The sequence below is a fragment of the Nematostella vectensis genome, chromosome 8 (genome assembly GCF_932526225.1).
Source record: "Nematostella vectensis chromosome 8, jaNemVect1.1, whole genome shotgun sequence".
NCBI classification, from domain to species: domain Eukaryota; kingdom Metazoa; phylum Cnidaria; class Anthozoa; order Actiniaria; family Edwardsiidae; genus Nematostella; species Nematostella vectensis.
The window spans coordinates 10,599,529-10,621,061 of record NC_064041.1 but is presented as its reverse complement, the minus strand read 5'-3'; the positions used below and the strand labels follow the sequence as shown (position 1 = coordinate 10,621,061).

The 21,533-nt window shown below is 39.0% G+C and overlaps 2 protein-coding genes across 5 annotated transcripts in view; both read right to left on the bottom strand.

Annotated features, from left to right (window-relative positions):
* The window catches only part of LOC5502113 (glomulin), a 30,923-nt gene that overhangs the window by 7,227 nt on the left and 2,163 nt on the right, over nt 1-21,533 (bottom strand). For both annotated transcript variants that reach the window (XM_048731134.1, XM_048731135.1), the window contains exons 3-17: nt 21,238-21,336; nt 21,061-21,160; nt 20,035-20,216; nt 19,306-19,361; nt 18,938-19,058; nt 17,046-17,160; nt 8,620-8,710; nt 4,840-4,893; nt 4,685-4,715; nt 3,658-3,747; nt 2,813-2,854; nt 2,294-2,367; nt 1,650-1,734; nt 1,110-1,225; nt 329-386 (exon numbers count right to left, since the gene is read on the bottom strand). In XM_048731134.1, the coding sequence (XP_048587091.1) occupies nt 329-386; nt 1,110-1,225; nt 1,650-1,734; nt 2,294-2,367; nt 2,813-2,854; nt 3,658-3,747; nt 4,685-4,715; nt 4,840-4,893; nt 8,620-8,710; nt 17,046-17,160; nt 18,938-19,058; nt 19,306-19,361; nt 20,035-20,216; nt 21,061-21,160; nt 21,238-21,336 (1,314 nt within the window). The remainder of the gene's footprint in view (nt 1-328; nt 387-1,109; nt 1,226-1,649; nt 1,735-2,293; nt 2,368-2,812; nt 2,855-3,657; nt 3,748-4,684; nt 4,716-4,839; nt 4,894-8,619; nt 8,711-17,045; nt 17,161-18,937; nt 19,059-19,305; nt 19,362-20,034; nt 20,217-21,060; nt 21,161-21,237; nt 21,337-21,533) is intronic.
* Nucleotides 10,172-16,660, bottom strand: LOC125556667 (tripartite motif-containing protein 10-like). 3 transcript variants are annotated; one of them, XM_032370376.2, is made up of 5 exons: nt 15,559-16,659; nt 15,381-15,452; nt 15,239-15,270; nt 12,093-12,200; nt 10,172-11,066 (listed from the first exon to the last, which is right to left on the bottom strand). In XM_032370376.2, exons 1-5 carry the CDS (start codon nt 16,457-16,459, stop codon nt 10,890-10,892), a joined length of 1,290 nt encoding a protein of 429 aa, XP_032226267.2. In that variant the 5' UTR covers nt 16,460-16,659; the 3' UTR covers nt 10,172-10,889. The 3 variants fall into 3 exon arrangements, with proteins under 3 accessions (XP_032226267.2, XP_048587093.1, XP_032226270.2); XM_048731136.1 differs by lacking the exons at nt 10,172-11,066; nt 12,093-12,200 and adding an exon at nt 13,949-14,985 and having other exon boundaries at nt 15,559-16,660; XM_032370379.2 differs by lacking the exons at nt 10,172-11,066; nt 12,093-12,200 and adding an exon at nt 13,949-14,990 and having other exon boundaries at nt 15,559-16,657.

Genomic DNA, 21,533 nt, shown 5'->3' with positions numbered 1-21,533 from the left:
GAAGCCATTATGGAATTTGTCTCTGGAACCCAGTTTCTCGCATCGACGGGCACCCGAAACACTGACGAGCATTCGAAGCACCGACGTGTATCCGACACATTGACGAAGCCATTGCCAACAAGCACCCGAAGCACCAACGATAAAGTAAAAAAAATGGTGGCAGGCTCGAAAACAATCTGGAAAAGTGTTTCCCATGTAACCAAAAATAATGAAAAGGAACCTTTACAGACTCTTCTAGCCCAATACCTCCACGAAAAGCAAATTCTAGGGTAAGACAAAAGAGAGATGTTTTTGTTCGTCATAATTCACACTCTCAATCAAACCTTACCCTGTCGTCTTTATCGCGAAGAAGAATAAAACGCAGGCAGTTCAAGGCTGACATCACCCTGGGCAAAGATAAACAACTCTGTGTTTAATTAATAAGGGAGCAGCCATTGTATTAACTTGGTAATTGTTAAAATTTCAGAACTTATTTTTTTAAGTGAAAGAAAATTTTACTATATTTTCTACCTTAACTTTTATTTATTAATTGATTATCATTATCACTAACTTTATTTGTTGGTGATGATGGGATAATTTCATAACCGAATGCATTTGGTTCCAAAACAAAAGCAAACATCTTTCAGTGCCAGGAACAAGATCGCCCTGTCCCCCCGCCCCTTCCCCCCTGGGGGAAGATGGGAAATGTACAACGCAGTGCACAAAAGTGTTGTCTACCTCCAGTCTCGGGGACAAGATCGCCCTGTCCCCCCGCCCCTTCCCCCCTGGGGGAAGATGGGAAATGTACAACGCAGTGCACAAAAGTGTTGTCTACCTTTCAGTCTTGGGGACAAGATCGCCCTGTCCCCCCGCCCCTTCCCCCCTGGGGGAAGATGGAAAATGTACAACGCAGTGCACAAAAGTATTGTCTACCTTTCAGTCTCGGGGGACAAGATCGCCCTGTCCCCCCGCCCCTCCCCCCCTGGGGGAAGATGGGAAATGTACAACGCAGTGCACAAAAGTGTTGTCTACCTTTCAGTCTCGGGGACAAGATCGGCCTGTCCCCTCGCCCCTTCCCCCCTGGGGGAAGATGGGAAATGTACAACGCAGTGCACTAAAGTGTTGTCTACCTTTCAGTCTCGGGCACAAGATCGGCCTCTCTCCCTGCCCCTGGGGGAAGTTTGTAAACCGTCTGCATCAGAGAGATCAGCTGACTTCCCATGAACCACTTGTCTCCCTCCCTGGTCTGTCAAATAAAGCCAGTTTAGCGTTGCTGACAAAGGCCTAAAGAACCCTTGTCAGCCATTCCTTTGTTATTGTTTTCATTTCATATTGGGAGACACAGAATGTGATAGAATCTCGAAATAACCATCTTAAAACAATATTTGATACTTGATTTGACAAATGCAATCATATATATCGCATTGGCTTTCCTAAATCAGCCGATAGAAATGGATGGTTTTTCACACTTGGTATTTTTCTACGAAGACAAAATGGCGGCTGACATTAAGAATTCCACTGTAGGTAGGTCTTTTCACACTCGACATGACACGAAACAATAATTTGCGAAGCAGCGCGATATAAGCTGAAGAATACTTTACTGAAAAATACATGGACATTTTGCCTATGCTACTAATGTCTGTGCATAACTCCTCAGTGTAATTCCTTACCTGTAAGCTTTGGTTTATCTCCTCTTTTATCGTATGGATTAATAAACTTGCAACACCAGCATGTGCACAATCACTCAACAAACACCTGAAGAACACACACAATAATCTCGATTTTTCACCAGATGTGGCAGGGTGTGACAGACACGTGGTAAGAAGATGCGCGCGCAACCCTTCCTTGACGGCTACAAAGTGGGCCATCAAGATCGTCAAATATATATTTGTCATATGATACCTAAGACTATATCCCCCACCCTCGACCGCCAAAAAGTGGGTCACTTCTTACATTTCTCTATGACTGTACAGCCCTTCTCTACTTAAAATCGTCAAATATTTATTTGTCATATGATACCTAAGGCTATGCATTTATCCCCCACCCTCGACCGCTAAAAAGTGGGTCACTTCTTACATTTCTCTATGACTGTACAGCCCTTCTCTACTTAAAATCATCAAATATTAGCCCTTTTTTCCCATGTGACACCTGATTATAAGGCTCTCTCCCATTCCCCCACCCCTCAGCAAATCATGGCCGCGAGCCTATAGGAGTAATAAGGGATAAAACATAATAATTAATGGAAAACTATACATATAAAGCGCATTTCAAAACATTGAACACGATCAAAAGCAAAACCATGACAATGCCATACCTCAATAACATATACCGCCCTCGTGTATCTAATTTGGAGAGGAACGTCGGTAAGAACTTGACAGCACGCTGCCTCTGAATAAAAGATTAGCAGACAGTTTTTCACTCTAGTTGTTTTGGTAAGCAAAAAAAGGGTTGGTGTCAGTTTCATAAACACAATTACTTGGCACGAAGACTATAAAGTGTTCATAAGGCGCTGATCCTTATGATCCAGGCGCTGATCCTAATGATCCAGGCACTGATCCTTATGATCCAGGCGCTGATCCTTATGATCCAGGCACTGATCCTTATGATCCAGGCGCTGATCCTTATGATCCAGGCGCGGATTCTAATGATCCAGGCGCTGATCATAATGAGCCAGGCGCTGATCCTTATGATCCAGGCGCTGATCCTAATGATCCAGGCGCAGATTCTAATGATCCAGGCACTGATCCTAATGATCCAGGCGCTAATCCTTTTGATACAGGCGCTGATCCTTATGATCCAGGCGCTGGTCTTATATGATCCAGACGATTCTTACCAGAAGTTTTGCCTTACACAGTGTCATCACATTCATGAGCTCCTGTGACATTCAAAACAAAACATTAACCATGGTGTGCAGTAGATAGTAAGAGGGGGTGGCAATAAGTATTTAAAAAAGATGATAAGCAATGGAGTGCAGTACATCTAAGGGGTTTGTAGATGTAGATGACGGTAAGTATTTAAAAACGACGATAAGCCATTGATTGCAGTACATCTAAGGTGTTGTAGATGGAGATGACGGTAAGTATTTAAAAACGACGATAAGCCATTGAGTGCAGTACATCTAAGGTGTTGTAGATGGAGATGACGGTAAGTATTTAGAAAAGATGATAAGCAATGGAGTGCAGCACATCTAAGGTGTTGTAGATGGAGATGACGGTAAGTATTTAAAAAAGACGATAAGCCATGTAGTGCAGTACATCTAAGGTATTGTAGATGGAGATGACGGTAAGTATTTAGAAAAGATGATAAGCCATGGAGTGCAGTACATCTAAGGTGTTGTAGATGGAGATTACGGTAAGTATTTAAAACGACGATAAGCCATTGAGTGCAGTACATCGTGGTACACAAGGTGTTGTAAATGGGAATGACAGTATTTGAAAAAGACGATTAAATATGGAGTGCAATAGCTCTGAGCAGAACATCAAGATGTTGTAACGGGGGATAAGTCAACAATTAAAGAAAATAATAATCATGGTATACAGTAAATGCAACGTGTTACAGCGTGGAATGGCAGTCAGCATTTATAGAAAACTATTAACCATGTAATACAACAATGTGGTAAGCTGGATGTCCAGAGCGCCAGCTGTGACAGGGTTCACATGGTTTTCATTAAGCCGTCACCTTTGCCATTTTCTGGACCATACAAATGTCGAGATAACGGTGATGGAGCGAGGATGGCCCGAGCCTGTCCATCAGGAGGGATAGCAATGCCTGGAACGAAACAAATAAAAAACATCGGAACTGCTCGAATCCGAGGTCTGTAGTCTGCGTTGCCTCTATGGTATCAAATATATTTCAACATCATTGTTATTGAAAACAAGTAAACGAAAACCGTGATAACGAACCCTAGTTAACGATACCTAGTTCTCATTCAAATTCGGAAAATTTATAGCTTGCTCAACAGGAGCTAGTTGTGTGAAAGACGGAAAAGTCGAGCTTAGTTAGCTGAGCAGGAAAAACGGAGGCGATAGCGGGCAGATTTTGGAGCCGAGCGCTACGTCCGACAGAACGGCTTTTCCGGGAGATTTTCTGAGACGCTTTTCTAGAACCTGTTTCGCAGGCTAAAAGTACACTAAGGTAAAAATTGTAGGTTTTTTCGTCATAGTTATTAGAGAAGACTGGTAAGGAAACCCGGTGAACTTCAAAGGCCGAGATCTTTGCTTTGTTTTTGGCCCTTCTACGTGGCGGTGTGGGTGTTCAAGTCGAGCGTACAGTACAAGAGAATATATGGAGTAAACGAAGAATGGTTGCTCTTTGCATCAATATCGCACTTTGATTTTTTTTTTAAACTCCACAGTGTTGATGCAGACTCATATAAATGTTATCATGCTCGCCGTGTAAGCTCGCTGAGATTGCTTGTTATAGGTCCACTCTCTATAGAATTTCATTGTCGAGGGCTGTAGAGCTCAGGATGGAATGGCGATAAAACAGGCAAAGTAATAAAAACAATGGTTACAACGCGAATCAACAAATCTTGTCCATATTTTTTCTAGTAGAGTACTATTGGTTTGTGCACATTCCTGATTACGTGACAGGGTTGTTCAACATAAGAGAGCACCTTTTCTTTAAAGTTTGTCGGATTTCCTAACCAGTCTCCTCTACTAACAATTTTTAAGTGAAGCCGGAGCATAAGATTTTAAAACCATACCAGTCCTTTGAAAACAAGATGCGAGTCTGTCCTGAAAAGGAAGAGAAAAAAAATCTAAAAAAAGATATTATGCAGAAGTTAATTTCCGAAGGGTCTACTCAAGAGAAAAACAAACTTATTGAGAAGCCATGATTCCGTTCTATTATCTAACTTACCTTGCTAATAAGCACCTAATGTGTGGGATGTTGATCCTCAGAAGGTATTTATTGCTGAAACAATAACATCCTTGTTCAACATCCATAGGTATCAACACAATAGGTCTGACCCATCCAATAATATCGACACAAGGACTGATCTATCCTTTGTTAACATCGACACAAGGACCGATCTAACCTTTGCTAACATCGACACAAGGACTGATCTATCCTTTGCTAACACCGACACAAGAACTGTTCTATCCTTTGCTAACACCGACACAAGGACTGATTTATCCTTTGCTAACACCGACACAAGGACCGATCTATTCTTTGCTAACACCGACACAAGGACTGATCTATCTTTTGCTAACACCGACACAAGGACTGTTCTATCCTTTGCTAACACCGACACAAGGACCGATCTATCCTTTGCTAACACCGACACAAGGACTGATCTATCCTTTGCTAACACCGACACAAGGACTGATCTATCCTTTTCTAACATCGACACAAGGACTGATCTATCCTTTGCTAACACCGACACAAGAACTGTTCTATCCTTTGCTAACACCGACACAAAGTATGATCTATCTTTTGCTAACACCGACACAAGGACTGTTCTATCCTTTGCTAACACCGACACAAGGACCGATCTATCCTTTGCTAACACCGACACAAGGACTGATCTATCCTTCGCTAACACCGACACAAGGACTGATCTATCCTTTGCTAACATCGACACAAGGACCGATCTAGCCTTTGCTAACATCGACACAAGGACCGATCTATCCTTTGCTAACATCGACACAAGGACCGATCTAGCCTTTGCTAACACCGACACAAGGACTGATATATCCTTTGCTAACATCGACACAAGGACTGATCTATCCTTTGCTAACATCGACACAAGGACCGATCTAGCCTTTGCTAACACCGACACAAGGACTGATATATCCTTTGCTAACATCGACACAAGGACTGATCTATCCTTTGCTAACATCGACACAAGGACTGTTCTATCCTTTGCTAACACCGACACAAGGACCGATCTAACCTTTGCTAACACCGACACAAGGACTGATCTATCCTTTGCTAACATCGACACAAGGACTGTTCTATCCTTTGCTAACACCGACACAAGGACCGATCTATCTTTTGCTAACATCGACACAATGACTGATATATTTTTGCTAACATCGACACAAGGACCTCTCTATCCTTTGCTAACATCGACACAAGGACTGATCTATTCTTTGCTAACATCGACACAAGGACTGATCTATCCTTTGCTAACACCGACACAAGGACCGATCTATTCTTTGCTAACACCGACACAAGGACTGATCTATCCTTTGCTAACATCGACACAAGGACCTATCTATCCTTTGCTAACATCGACACAAGGACTGATCTATCCTTTGCTAACATCGACACAAGGACTGATCTATCCTTTGCTAACACCGACACAAAGACTGATCTATTCTTTGCTAACACCGACACAAGGACTGATCTATCCTTTGCTAACATCGACACAAGGACTGTTCCATCCTTTGCTAACATCGACACAAGGACTGTTCTATCCTTTGCTAACATCGACACAAGGACTGATCTATTCTTTGCTAACATCGACACAAGGACTGTTCTATCCTTTGCTAACATCGACACAAGGACCGATCTATCTTTTGCTAACATCGACACAATGACTGATATATTTTTGCTAACATCGACACAAGGACCTATCTATCCTTTGCTAACATCGACACAAGGACTGATCTATTCTTTGCTAACATCGACACAAGGACTGATCTATCCTTTGCTAACACCGACACAAAGACTGATCTATTCGTTGCTAACATCGACACAAGGACTGTTCTATCCTTTGCTAACATCGGCACAAGGACCGATCTATCTTTTTCTAACATCGACACAAGGACTGATATATTTTTGCTAACATCGACACAAGGACCTATCTATCCTTTGCTAACATCGACACAAGGACTGATCTATCCTTTGCTAACATCGACACAAGGACTGTTCTATCCTTTGCTAACACCGACACAAGGACTGATCTATTCTTTGCTAACATCGACACAAGGACCTATCTATCCTTTGCTAACATCGACACAAGGACTGATATATTTTTGCTAACATCGACACAAGGACCTATCTATCCTTTGCTAACATCGACATAAGGACTGATCTATTCTTTGCTAACACCGACACAAAGACTGATCTATTCTTTGCTAACATCGACACAAGAACAGTTCTATCCTTTGCTAACATCGGCACAAGGACCGATCTATCTTTTGCTAACATCGACACAAGGACTGATATATTTTTGCTAACATCGACACAAGGACCTATCTATCCTTTGCTAACATCGACACAAGGACTGATCTATCCTTTGCTAACATCGACACAAGGACCGATCAAGGGCAGACTGGCTGACTATCCAAACCCCATATCAATTATTTCTGGAAAATTTTTGGCAACATCCCTCTCTTTCGTGTTTATTTTCATATTTCTCCTTTTCAGAGACTGGATCGGCCACTGCACTTTACATTGGTAACATCCGCACTAACATTAGCATAATAACAACCAATACGATTGGAATCAAAGGGCTCTGTGAGCCAACTCGTAAATGCTCTTGTGTGCATAAAAGATATACAGGATGAATTTTGGACAAAGGATGAACACATCCAAGATGCTGAGAGTACATAAAAATGTCTTCTCTTTTCGATGTGATGTTTTGTTCCGAAAACAAAAGTTAAATACCCGACATAATTAATCAAGCTACAGTCATACAATGTGTTTCAAGCATGTCAACATTCTAGAAAGGCGCAAAATCGTTATTCGATGAATAAACGTCTTTGAACGAGTTTTGTTTGATATTTAGTACTTAACCTTTAAAAAAAATTATGGAAAAAAAAAAACAACTGAGCCCTAGAAGATCGATTGATTTCAGTGACGAAGGCGCATGCGCACGCTCAACCCACATTGGAGACTTTTCTGAAAAACTAGCTTATATATACTTTCCGGCTATAACACGTTATGACCGTAGCGGTCACAGGTTGATGACAAGGCTCTTTTATAGTACTAAGCTTTAACCGGAAGCTGGTCACCGGAAGTTTACAGGAAGATCTAGAAATTGCTGTGTTGCGAAAGCACAGAAAGACCACAAAAAAGTTTACGGATGATCCATCCAACCATCCGACGATCGAGTGACACAGAGAAGTCCCTCCAATAACTCGTAAATGTTTTGCAAGCATTCACGAGTTAAAAATCATATTTTACCACAACCAGCAAACATAGTCATCAGTGCTTTCACAATCATCCTCATTAGCACGACCATATAAATGTTATTTATTTATATTTTTTTACCATCAAAACTACCATTACCATCACCACTGCCATCATCATGATCACCATGAACACCAGATCAACCTTATCATCACTATTAGTATATCACTATAATTATCATAATTTATATCACCAAAACTGCCATCGTCGTCGTCATTATCATCATTGCAAATGCCATCGCCATTGCCATTGCCACTGTGACCATTATCTTCCTTATTATAGTGATCATGTCATCTTATACTACAACACCATATTCACCAAAACTACCATTATCATCACCACCATCAAAAACATCATCTCAATTGCAGTATCCATCAAAAGCAACATTTCTGTCACCATCATCAACACTATTATACTAATCATGTCATTCATTCTACAATTACCATGGCAACAGACACCTAGTTATCACCATTTCACAATACCCCTTGGATACTTCACCTGTATACTTTGGGTATGTGCCCACATGGCATTTCTTCGACAAATACCAGATAACTATAGCAGCTAAGACCCACCAGCGACAGTTCACCCTCTGAAAATAAATCACATATATCAAGCAACAGGCTGAGACAAATCGAGTAATTCGACAAAACGTTTCGCACATCAGTGAGTACACAGTGAGTACACAGGCCACCATGGGGGGTGGGGGTGGGGAGGACTAACACCATTTCTCTAGTTATCTCAAGTCCTAACACAGTAAAACACAATCACTTCCTATCTCAAAATAGCTAGTATTTTATAAAGATGGACAAGGGTTTTGTCATTTTTCTCTGGGCCCACTCTGGTATTTCTAGATGCTAAATTATGCTATGATAATAGATTGGCTCTAGATCGGCTCTGCAGCTAGCATTTAGCTTTGAACTTGGGAGACATTATCGGAAAGACATCAAAACATGACAAGAACACTAAAATTGTTTGAGATGAACGTACCCAAAGATCTTCAATTCTGGGACAAGAACAATAGAAAGCGGTTCAGATAGTATAAAGAAGCACAGTTTCATTTAGTCTGATTGGGAAACAGGGACAGCGGAGTCGTGTTTTAGCTTCGTATCGCTAAGGCAACTAAAAAGAATCCTGTCCAGAATAATTATGCCAGCTATAAAGCCAAATTAGAATTGATTGGTTTTCATTAACTCGTGAAACAAATTGTGATAGCCAAAGTATAATAGTCAGGAAAACACAAAAGAAAACAATGGACTTACATCGCATAAAGTGAAATAAGGGGGGGGGCAATAAGCTAAAAGTGTAGTTCACGGGTTAATGAAAACCACTCTTGGCGGCCAAAAGTGGGTCATTTTTATTTAAGAAATCTTCAAATACTATTTTTCCATACGACACCTAGACTGGGCTCATTCACTCGGCCAATCCTGGGAACGCGCCTGGGGGGATTTTTAACATTGAGGCCTCTGAAGTTGAATCCCAGGATAGAAGAAGCGTAATTACAATTTCGTACGCTTGAGTTGAGATTTAGATTCAACGACGTCTCAAATCGGATTGGTTGGGGTGTGTGGAGTGCGGAGTTGTAGGTATCATATGGAAAAAGGTTAGTATATTTGAGGATACTCAATAAGAAATGACCCACTTTTTTGCCTAAGTATCTAAATTGGGCTATCACAGGATAGTCGCATACAGGACTGATATCTAAATCTGCTTTTTCTTGTTATTTCTTTAAATAATCACCTCACGTATAAGGGATTTCATATAATAAGGGCCGTTTGCATCAGGAGAGCCAAACATCAAAGAAGACGGTGGTGCCCTTGCCTTAAAAACAACCAAATTTTGACAGGGTGAAATTCTTTTGTTTCTTGGCAGCAATCTACGATGGATAGGGGAAATTCGTAAAAGCTCAATCGGGAGAGAATCGGCGATGCAAACATTTTATCGTAATCAAAACTTTCGATTTAATGCAAACAGAACACAACATTGATAACAACAAGCCCGCTAATGCAAGTTTTAATATTACAAATCTAATATTGGGAACAAACAGATTGAATTGGTATTTTATTATTTTTATTTCTATTCATTGTTTCAGTTACATGTAAATCCACAATACTAAAGGTAAATACTAAGGCTGATATTAAAACACTGTGTTTACATGATCTATTAAATAAAGCCATTTAAATACCATTTTCACTTACCAAAGTCAGTTATTATAATTTGGCTTAAAATGAGAAAATCTAGAATTCATAAATACGATATTTAATAGCTTCTTAACCATTCTTTCTGACAGTGACTGATTTTAAAGTTAGAAAAAATGATTTGGAAAATAATAAAAGGATGAAACCTTTCAGAAAGGCCTAATATCTATCTGTACCGTCATGGGCAGACAAAGTCTAATATCCATCTGTACAGTCATGCGCTTCTCAAATTTTCAAGTATAAGAAATGAAAAAAAAAAAGAGATAAATTCCATACAAATTCGGTACCATACTATAGATACCATCAAAACTTCACAATCCTTTCGAAGCGTGCTAGGGAAATTTCTTCTTTGACAATTTGTTGATGTAGTAACCATAGTGAGACTTTACTCAACATAAAACAGTGCTTACAATAAAGCGAGCATAAACAAAATGGCCGCTATTCTAATTAACACGCTAGTCTAATTAACAATCTGCTGACCAAACTCAGGCTCATGCCACAGGAAGCCCGACAATAACAAATGTCACATCAGGTACATAAAAGCAATAAAGGTTTCTGTATAACCTCTGCCTTTCACTTGCTCTGTCTTTTTAATTTGTTCACAAGACGATGAGGTCTTATAGAGGACGCTGGAAGTAACACAGCCGTACATCCCAGGTTTTTTTCAAACATACTTGGCAGTGTCACAGCCTGATTGAATACGCCGCTTGGAACTCTGCGCCCGAGCTGATAATCATCTAAACGCAATTCCTGTAAAATGAAAAAGATTTTTTTTAAAGAATGTCGATCACCCCCTCCTTTGATATTGTTTATCATTGAAAATACAGCGGTTCATTCGTAAGGAAACCTCAAAATAACAATCTACGAATGGAGTCTGATATGTTATTGACAATATTTTATTGAGAATATCTTGGTTACTTGCTTGAATAAGATGATGGAAATTTATGCTTTTTGTGTATCGCCATTGAGCAGGAGCATAAAGGAGCATAAAATGGCGGCGTGATTGGCCTTCTTTAAGGCTTATGTATTGAAAAAAGTAATTTGTTGTTGCGAAATGGTTGAAGGACATAAATGCACGATAAGTCACCAATTCAGTTTGACAACTTTGACACTTCTAACTACAGCCGCAATTTTCATTTTCCACTTGGCAAAATCTATATATTAGATATAATTTTGATTTCATCTCTTCTCAACTTTGTGCATTTTCTCTATCATACAAATATCTTTGAATATCTCTTCTTTAAGTAGAAAAGTCATACTTATACATTTTTTCTGCTGTATACACCTATTTCGATTAAGGTTGCACCCATGAATGTATAGTATCCCGCAGTGGTTCATGGGTAATGCATAAATGGCTGAATCCTGGTCTCTGAACGCCATTTGAACTTTAGGGTACATAAACAAGAATTCTAAAGCTTTCTCAACCAGTGTTTGTTTTGATTTACACTTATTTTATTATTTATTTGATACCCCAGAAGCACTGCGGGTTACGACACTGCGGGTTACTCTAGGAGTGCAACCTTATTTGAAATAGGTGTATGATAGCTGCAAAAGATAACCCTAACACCTCCACGTTTAATTCTTGATCAACACAGGGCACCCACACCCGTCTCATTTATTTATTAGTCTCAATCAAGCCTACAGAGGCCATGAACATAAACAACCTGAAAATAGTAAAGAAGTATATTATTTGGTAAAGGTGTAAAACACTAAGGCTAAAAATCTACTGGATACTTGTATACAGTGCAATCATATTATACTCAGGGCTGAACATACCTCAAAACTAATGTTTTCATATTCACTCATGACAGCAGTGGATTGGAATTGCGTCATTATATTAGTTGTGACTCCATTTATCACCATTTGGTCAGTTTCACAAATAATCTAGAGCACAAAACACATCAGCAAATAAGCAGGAATGCCTTAAAGCCGCATTGTCACCAGTTTACTTCCGGAGGTCCGACGGAAACCTCAACCGTTAAAATACAAAAGAATCTATTAAAATCCGAGATATTAAACAGGCCATCCGCTCTAAATTATCAATCACATCCTAAAAGAAACTTCTAATAAACACACTGCTTTCAATATTTTGAAATATTTTTCGCATTTTCCGTTAAAAATCATCGGAGATTGCTACGTAATCGACCGGAAGTAAACTGGTGACAATGCGGCTTTAATCCATTGGATGATTGGTCAGCCCCTTGCAGATAATAGCCTGCTAGCCAGCTCTCTGGAGATTCGGGATTCCTGTGGCAAAGGAAAGGGAAAAGGAGAGCCGGCAGCAAGACCGCATATTTTTTGCATGTTTTCGTTCGCTGACGAACGGGGCACGCTGATTGGCTAATTTCTACAGGTCATTAAATAATGACGGGCTTCTGGAATTACGCGGAAAAAAACCCCTCAAAATTACGCGGGATTCTTTGCTAAATTACGCCGGAAAATCAATCATTACGTGCTAAATTACGCGGGATTTTGCAATTCATTTTTCTTTTAAAATCAAAATTTTGCGGGATTCTTTACTGAATTAAGCGCTAAATTACACGGAATATCAACTAATACGCCCAAACTACATTTTGTACCGAAGGAAAGCACGGAATAACTTGAAAAGGTTAATTTTTTGCGCGAAAATATCTTAGGCGAGTTTTCATTGGATCCTAGCCACCAGCCAATTAAAAAAGGTATTTTATTATTAGTCCTAGGCCTTCGCGGTTTAGCAGAAAACGCCTAGTCATTTTATTAGTTTTCGAAATTCAGTTCGAAATATCGCACTCTTACAAAGAATATCTGTCTTTTTTTTTACGAGAAATAGAGGTAAGAACCCTAAAAGAACACATCAGCTTTAATGCACTTAAATGTTTTGTCTTTCAAAATTTAGCCAAATTACGTGGGATTACGCGGAAATTTGTGGATTACGCGGATTACGCGGAGAAAGCCAAATTACGCGCTTCCGCACTAGCGCGTAATTCCAGAAGCCCTGAATGTGACAAAATCTAAAATAGGCCTAGGCTCGTCCTTCGACTGAGCACTCTGTGTCTATTTCAGAACCAGTTTTAAGTCTTAAAGATTGCAATTATTACGAAAAGAAGTCTGTTATAGAGTCTCCGCTCTTTAGGGATTTAACGGGCCTTTGGTAAAAGCTTTATTTATTACCAAGTATTTGTAAGCGCCATGAGCTTCGAGTCTGTCTGAAAGTCCCAAAAGTTTAGTCATTTGTTCCCTCTTAGGGTTGATATGCGACAAGATCAAGGAGGCAGAAAGCCTCGGAAACAAGTCTTAAATTAGAGTTATTATTAGAAATTAGAGATTATTTCTCTGAAGAAGTTTATTCCTCCGAGTTTAGATCAGCGCTAAAGCGACCTCTCCGTTCCGAAATCTAAGTGCGATCGTTGTTGATGAGACGACCTTGATGTGCACTGATGTCTTGATATTCGAAGTTAAAGGAGGATTTCTTTCTGGCACTGGCCTTCGCGAAGAAAGAAAAATATTTTTGGTAGAATAATAACTTGAAACTTCTTAGAATTCCGTATTTCACTCGGAGTCCCACCTTCCAAATTCGACTGAAGTCGTTAACTTGAGTAGGGAGTGTGCTTATAATTGCTGTTTTTGTTGGTGTTAAGTTTACATTCCTTCCATTTGTAAATACGCTCTATTATTTCTAAAATTCACGGGTTTACGAGTCAAGCGAGTATTTTGATCGGCCGCTTGTTGCTCATTGGCCATTTTGTCTACTTTTCGAACGGCTGTGATTGGTTCGATTTGACAGCTACTGACACTTTCATTTGACACGGGAGGTCAAGCGTGAAGGGGGCGGCCATGCAAAAACTAAGGGTCTTGCTGCCGGCTCTCCTTTCTCTTTTCCCTCTTCCACAGGAATCCCGAATCTCCGGAGACCCGGCAAGGAGGCTGTGCAGATAAGTGGAGGGATCAGAAACAATCCCAACGTTGACCAATGTTGTGTCATTAGACTGACATTAGTTCACGACTGTAGAAAGGGGTGGGGGCACTGGGGGCAAGTATCCCCCAATCTTTTTAAAAGATATCAGGAAACGACCAGTATTGGCTTGGCTGTGCCAACTAATATTTCCTTAATGTTTCTGTGTTGTGCTCCCCCCCCTTCCCCCGCCGATATTTCTGGACCTACTACAGCACTGTTAGTTAGCGTAAGTTTTTTTTTATTACCAGCTTCTTACATGCAGGTTTCTACTGTATATATTGCCATTGGGTTTGGAAGACAAAATAAAAATCACAGACAAGGCACTCGTAATCATAGAAAAAGTATGCTATTTTTTCGGACACAAAACAATTATTACATAAATCATTATTATTCCCGCTTTCACTCGTGCTCAGTTGCCATTCGATTTGGAAGACAAAATAAAAAAATAAAAATCACAGACAAGGGCTGAAAATAGGGGGGGGGGAGGTTTTTAAAAATGCACCAGAAATTTATCCTCCACTCTTATTAATTGCATCAAACCAGGTTGAGATAAAATGTGTTTCTTACAGTCAGTAACATTAAAAGATATCATTTCTATTTTCAGTATATCTTCCGATGTTTCTTGAAATTAATATTTCCAACATGCTTTCTAAGGGCAACATATCTGGTCTTTACCTGCCCTTGCACTACATTTAATTTCCTCAGAGAAAGAGAGGCGCAGGGATGGGTGTAGGGCTGCGCTAATGGAGAGAGAGAAGGCTTAATAGAGACATAGACACAAGAGTGAGGGTGGGACTTTTTATTTGAAATCTGAATTTTTACCAACCCCCTATGTCAGCTTCAGCCGTTGTCTCTATATATTATATATATTGTCTTATACATATGATCTAACTTCTAAATCAATAACACTGCAAAGATCGCAAAACAAAACTTATTTCGAACAGTAAACAGGAAGCTCCCTGTGTTATGTATAAGCAAAAAGACTTACCCTAAATGGTACTGTAGGTCTGTTGGGTAGGCCTGTAAGAAGATTAAACAATAAAACAGTCATCACACTAATGTCCCAAGCGGCATCAGGATAGCAAAAAAAAAAAAAAAAAAAAAACAGACGTCGCAGCTCTTATACATACTGTATGTTTCTGTACTTGTCTTTGGCCCCAAAGATGGTTTCTTGTCTTCATTTTCGGCATTGGGTCTTTTAACTGAAAAAAACAAACAAACATTGAATCAAAAAAGAAATAAAAGGAGTAAAACACACACTTATTTCACTTGTTGTGGAACCATCTGCTCAGAATGAAGGGTACTAACCTTGATGGACACTGAACTGACCAATCAGTTGTGCTGTATTTGGGGTAGGGCTCGGTCGGTACAATACCATCTGATGAATAGGGGAGGCCTGTGGTTCCGGCTGGCTCAACAAATCTTCACCAAGTTTAGCGATGGCTGAACGCTCCTTTAAAAACTCCCCAGCAGAGTTTTTCAAAAGAAGGCTTTTTAGATGAGTGATGTAGCTTTGTAATTGAACAGCCTTGGGACTTATGTCATCTTTTAATGAACGAAACCTAGATTGCTCACTATCTTTTACTTCTTTTGTCTTGGATTCCACTTCTGTTTGAAAATCTTTGAGTTTTATTATAGCACTTGTTATGCTTTCTACAGCGTTTTTGCGAACCGCTTCTATGTGTTGTGAGTGTTGTTGTAGTTCAAAGTTCGACTTGTCCAAAAGGAATCTGTAATCAAACAAAACTTTCTCCATTTTCTTCACTTTATCTTCCGTTGCTATTTTTGTTTCGGCTAGAGCACCATCTTTGCTTGTTGTGGAATGTCCACCGTGTCTTTCCAAGCAAGTTTTGCACACAAGGCACTCGCAATCATAGCAAAAGTATGCTATTTTTTCGGACCCAAAACAATTATCACATAAATCATTATTATTCCCGCTTTCACTCGTGCTCAGCTTCTCTAGAGATTCACTGAGATCCAGCATTTTGTTCAAACTAAAATTCTCCTTCACATCGCCTGGCTTGAAGGGACTTCGACATTCAGGACAAGTGGAGTTTATTCCTTGGTCTGAACAGGTTTTGATCCAGGGATCGATGCATTTCGCGCAGTAATGGTGAAGGCACGGTAGTGTTTTAGGCTGAGAAAGAACATCCCCACAAATTGAGCATTTCAGGTTATTCTTCAGCTCGTCGATAATGTTGCATGCCATTTTAGAAGGAAGTCAAATAAACAAATCAAACTCTCGAGCTTGCACACCCTGAAAATCACTTCTGAGAAATACCGGAAAAACTTGCGTGACACAAGGACCACCACCACAGGGATACCAAGCAAGACAAAAAAAGAAAAATTAAGCTTACTCTAATTTTGGCGATTTTGAAAAAAAGCGGAATATTTCGCAACATTTCGCGTTTTGGCCAAGACCAAAACAAATTTTTAAGATAAATATGCGATTGTTTCACATGAATTCACTTCCAAGACGCAATTCAGTAAATTTGGTGATGCTAAAATTTCATGAAATACAAGTTTAGCTTTGCTTAGGGAGCAGGGTCGGGAGGGGGGGGGGGGGGGGGTGGTGGGAAGCACATAATGACGCTGTTTCCTATTTAGGTTTAACATTTTTCAGCATTTCAAATGTTTGAAAATGACAAAATTTTCAAGTGGGTGGCATACTACCTATTTGCTGGTTAATCAATAAGTTCTTGTCGATTAGATAAGATGTTTATACATGGTTATAATTGGCACTATATAACCCTTTTTTAACAACTTAACACATATATGCTGCCTATATCACTTACCATAGATGCAAGTCTCCCCATCTTTTAATTTCTCGTGTGTAACATAGGATGAAGGGTGCCTGGATGCATGCTCTATCAAGTTCATTGGTTGACACTGGAGTCTACCGAGCATACCCTGTCAACGGGCAAAGAAACCAATACCAGATAAACCTTTTAGAAATAAAGATATCCTGTGTGGGTCTTTCTTTCATAGAAGCTCTTTAGAAATAATTAGAATTTAGAAGTTTCTTTCTCTTTATAATTGAGGAATGTTTTAATTGCATTGCAAACTAGGTGGGTCATCGGAAACATCAACCGACAAGAGACAAATGAATCTATTGAAATTTGTGGTATTTAAGAGGCCATATGCTTTAAATTATCAGTCATATCCTCAAAGAAACTCCTCAAACAAGTAGACACACTGCTTTTAAATTTTTTAAATAATCGCATTTTCTGTTAAAATAATCTGAGATTGTTACGCAATCCGCCGGAAGTAAACTGGTGACAATGCCCCTTTAAGACAAGTTGGCTACTCAAATAAAGAATACCAACTAGTCCTAAACAATTCCAGGGTCCACCTGATAAAATCAGTCCCCTTTTAATATGTGACAGGAGGGAGTAATAAAATTGCAACAGGGGGTAGTCAACTAATAAACTATGAAAGAGTACCACATCCTGTTTTGTATGTGTTTTGTATGACGGTCTATGACCGTCAGTCTTTTATAGAGTAGTTTTTTTGAGATAATGATGTGAAGTGTTATTCTAAGCTTGCCCAATATTGATGGAGGAAAAAAAACTTAAAAGAAAGTGCTAGCAGAGATCAACCTGAGATTTCACCAAATTTTAAGAACATGCTAAGAACATGCCGAGGCTCAGATAGCAGAAAAAACTTTTCTTTTTTAGTCTTGATGCATTCTAAAATGAATAATCAAATAGTGCTCATAGTAACAACCTTATTTGTTATTGGTCATTATTCTAATTCTCGTCCTGATAATTCATTGGGTATTATATTCTTTATTAAAATTTACACAGTGGCTATATGCCCTACAGTTGGGACAGGACTTCAATGGACTAAATGCCCGACAGTTTCAAATTTATTCAAATAAGACAATAATTTGTGAACCAAGTGAGTTCAAATTATCCTATATTTGTTTAAAAAGGGCAAGCGATTTTGAATTGAGCTTTGTTGTCGGAATTGAAAGTTTTTCCTTGCTTGTATATACCATAAAATCGCTATTTTAGTGACACTTCAATTTTATCTGCTACATAACGGGAAATGTGTTCAAAGACAGTGTATACAAGCAAGGAAAAATATTCAATACCGACAACAAAGCTGAATTCAGATTGCTTACCCTTTCTCGACAAATATAAAATACTTTGAATTCATCACTAGGAAGACAATTTGCCGCGGTATTTTCGTAAATTGAGAGCTGTAGATACGTAGAAACTAAAATTACGATTTTATCGTGTACACAGACAACGGAAAGCATTCAATACCAACAACAAAGCTCAATTCAGATTCGCTTGCCCTTTTTCAACAAATATAGAATACTTTGAACTCACTACGAAGACTGAGTTATTTGAATAAATTGAAAACTCTTGGGCATTTAGTCCATCCAAGACCTGTCCTGACTGTCAGGCATATAACCACTGCATAAAATTTAAGAACATCGTTAAGAACATATTCAGCCTTTAAACTGAAAATTATACATTCTTATTAAAAAAAGAGTGTACTGTATCATGACTTTGTAGGTGCATACACAGGAGGGTGCATGGGTTGTGCTGTGCCTACTCAAAAGTGGGTCATTTGTTATTAGGACCATCAAAAGTTATTATTCTTTACAGTACATATGCTGCTAATGACTCTAAGGTCAATTATAAGTGTGGCAAATGTAATAATGGTCATTCCTTACCAACACGGCTTGTGCATGACATCTGTGATTCTCATCGTCTGTGGTTTTCCCAAACATTTCATCACTGGTATGAGTAGAGAGGTGCGTTGATGCGAGAGGATGCCCAAGAATACGCACCAAACTACACAAAGATCAGAATATTAAACTTATTCTGACAACATTTAAATCTTTTTATTGAAAAATAGGAAAAAGAAAGAAGAAACAGAAAAAGAAAAGCAACAAAAAGAAAAGAAGTGTGAGAAGAAAAGTGAAAAAAGGATTAAATATGATAAGGGAACGGAAGCAGAGAAAAGAGAAGTAAAAAGAATGGGAGTTTTATAAAAAGAAAAATTTTTGTACTGAATCAACAACAAAGAAGAACATTTTACCATTTAGTAAGAGCTTCCTTAGCTTGTTCATTTTCACCTGTTGTTTCTGCTGTTGACTTAAAATATAAGAAAAGATATGAATAAATAAAATGGAAATGATCTATTCTGTACATTGAATTTGTCAAAAATAATTAAAATCATATTCCCATTCTTGAGTTTATTGGATATAGAATCTGATAGATACACACTGTGTTTTCAAGATGGACAGTGCAGTGAAGTAAACAAAAAGTACACAAGTAAGTAAACACTTCTACTATCTGAAAACATGAGGAATTTGAGCTCACCACAATTTAAACTCTAACCTGTTAACACAAACTTTCTCCTTACTTCTCACAAATAAAGAAAACAATAATTTATTCATGATAAATAGTGTTATAAATGCTACATTACTGTATTTCGGCTATTGTTGCCATCATTTTGTCTGGCTTTTTGAATTAGGCAGGATAACATAATATCATTTAACCCAAAGCAACAAGAAAAAAAATGCAGTCTTAGACCAATCAGAATTGAAGATCATCCAACTGTCGCTGTTGAGCTTTACTGTGATTTTCAACGTTATGATTTTGGCCCACAGCGGAACTCAGATTTATCTATCATATGCCTGCCAATCAACTCTATTTCTGTAAAGTTCAATTTTAATTAACCGTAGCGCTTTGCACAAACTTCTCCATCCAAATTAATAATAGGATTCTATGGAACCATATGAAACAGAGATTCTTTAAAAAGTACCTGGTCAGGCGATACAGGTGATAGTGGTGAGACATCTTGAACAAGATGATCTAAGAAACTGACAGAGGCTTCAATGACATGATGATTTAGGCTCCTCCCTTTCTCTGTGCCAAGATGAGAACTTATCTGAGGTAAGGACATCTTGATAAACTTTGATCTGCCAGACTTGAGTCTTGTCAGGGCTGAAGTTGAAGAGTGATCTTAGTGTTATTTTGGAAAGCTTGAAAACAGTCCAAAAAATATGAAGAGCCAAAAAAATAGTAATAGTACTGAACTTAGTAAATCGCTTTGATACATAAGATCAATCCAATAGTGGATTAAATCTCTCACTTGGAGTAGATAGCAATAGTTTGAAAAAAGGCATAAAATAGGGATAGAGACCAATAGGCACCAATAAGGACCAGTATGGTCTTGGCTGTGCCCTCCCTAGTTTTCTTAATATCCCTTATCAAGCCCCCCCTCCCAAGTATTTTGAGGCCTGGTTGAATCATTCTCCTGGCGGCCTTAGACATGGGTTTGACATGACAATTCATGACAAATCTAACAGGATGAATAGGAAAATAAAATAATTAAGAACAGCAAAATCTTAAGCAACCTGCAAAGGAGCTATACATGAAGCAGCCTCCACTGAGGATTGTCTGTTTGAGCTCTTTGCTTGTATAGATAACTCAGATATAACATATTCCCTTGGGGGTTTCCCTAGGTTAAGTGATAGGGATGCTTGTCGGGATCTTCGAAAAATACCCCTAAAAATGCCTGCACAACCAAAAATTGCTACCCTGAAAATAACTCAGAAGCCCTAAAAAATACCATTTCTAAGAGAAAAGCCTATTTTTTATCGGATATCCCTTAAAAATACCTGAGGCCTGATTTTGACCCCTAAAAACCCCCATCAGGCATATTCCACAGGGTGACCCATAGCACTTACATCCCTAGCACAATGCTAGCCACTGCCCTGTTGTGTTCAAGTCCGAGATGGAAGATATAACATTTCTTAAACTACTATCCCTAGGTCTTAAAACCTACCTTTTTGCAGTATTGGCAGAAGGGAAATAAAAATCTCAGAAGAATGTGTAGAGTCCATTCTCTCAACCACACCAAGGCACACCTCCTTAGGATTGCATCTCTGATTCAGAAAAAAAATCCAATTAATTCTTAAAAACGACTTCTATTTCAAATAAGGTTGCACTCAAGAATCAAAACCTCAGCTATTTCTTGTAATAACGGCATGCTTTCAGCAAGACTGGTGCAATCTTGGGACATAATACTTATCAGCTCCCAACCAACAAACTCCAGAACATCCTGCCAAAAAGGATATTAAAATATTAGGGCACACAACACAAGAAGTTATTTGGCCAGGGAGGGGGGAGAGTTGCAGTTATAGGTACAGAAGAGTTTGTATGGCGGTCTTGAAGAAAAATCCTTCCTACAAAGCCATTTTACAAGATATGGGAAAACCAACCACATTTCATGTGTTACACAATTATTGTTTTACCTTT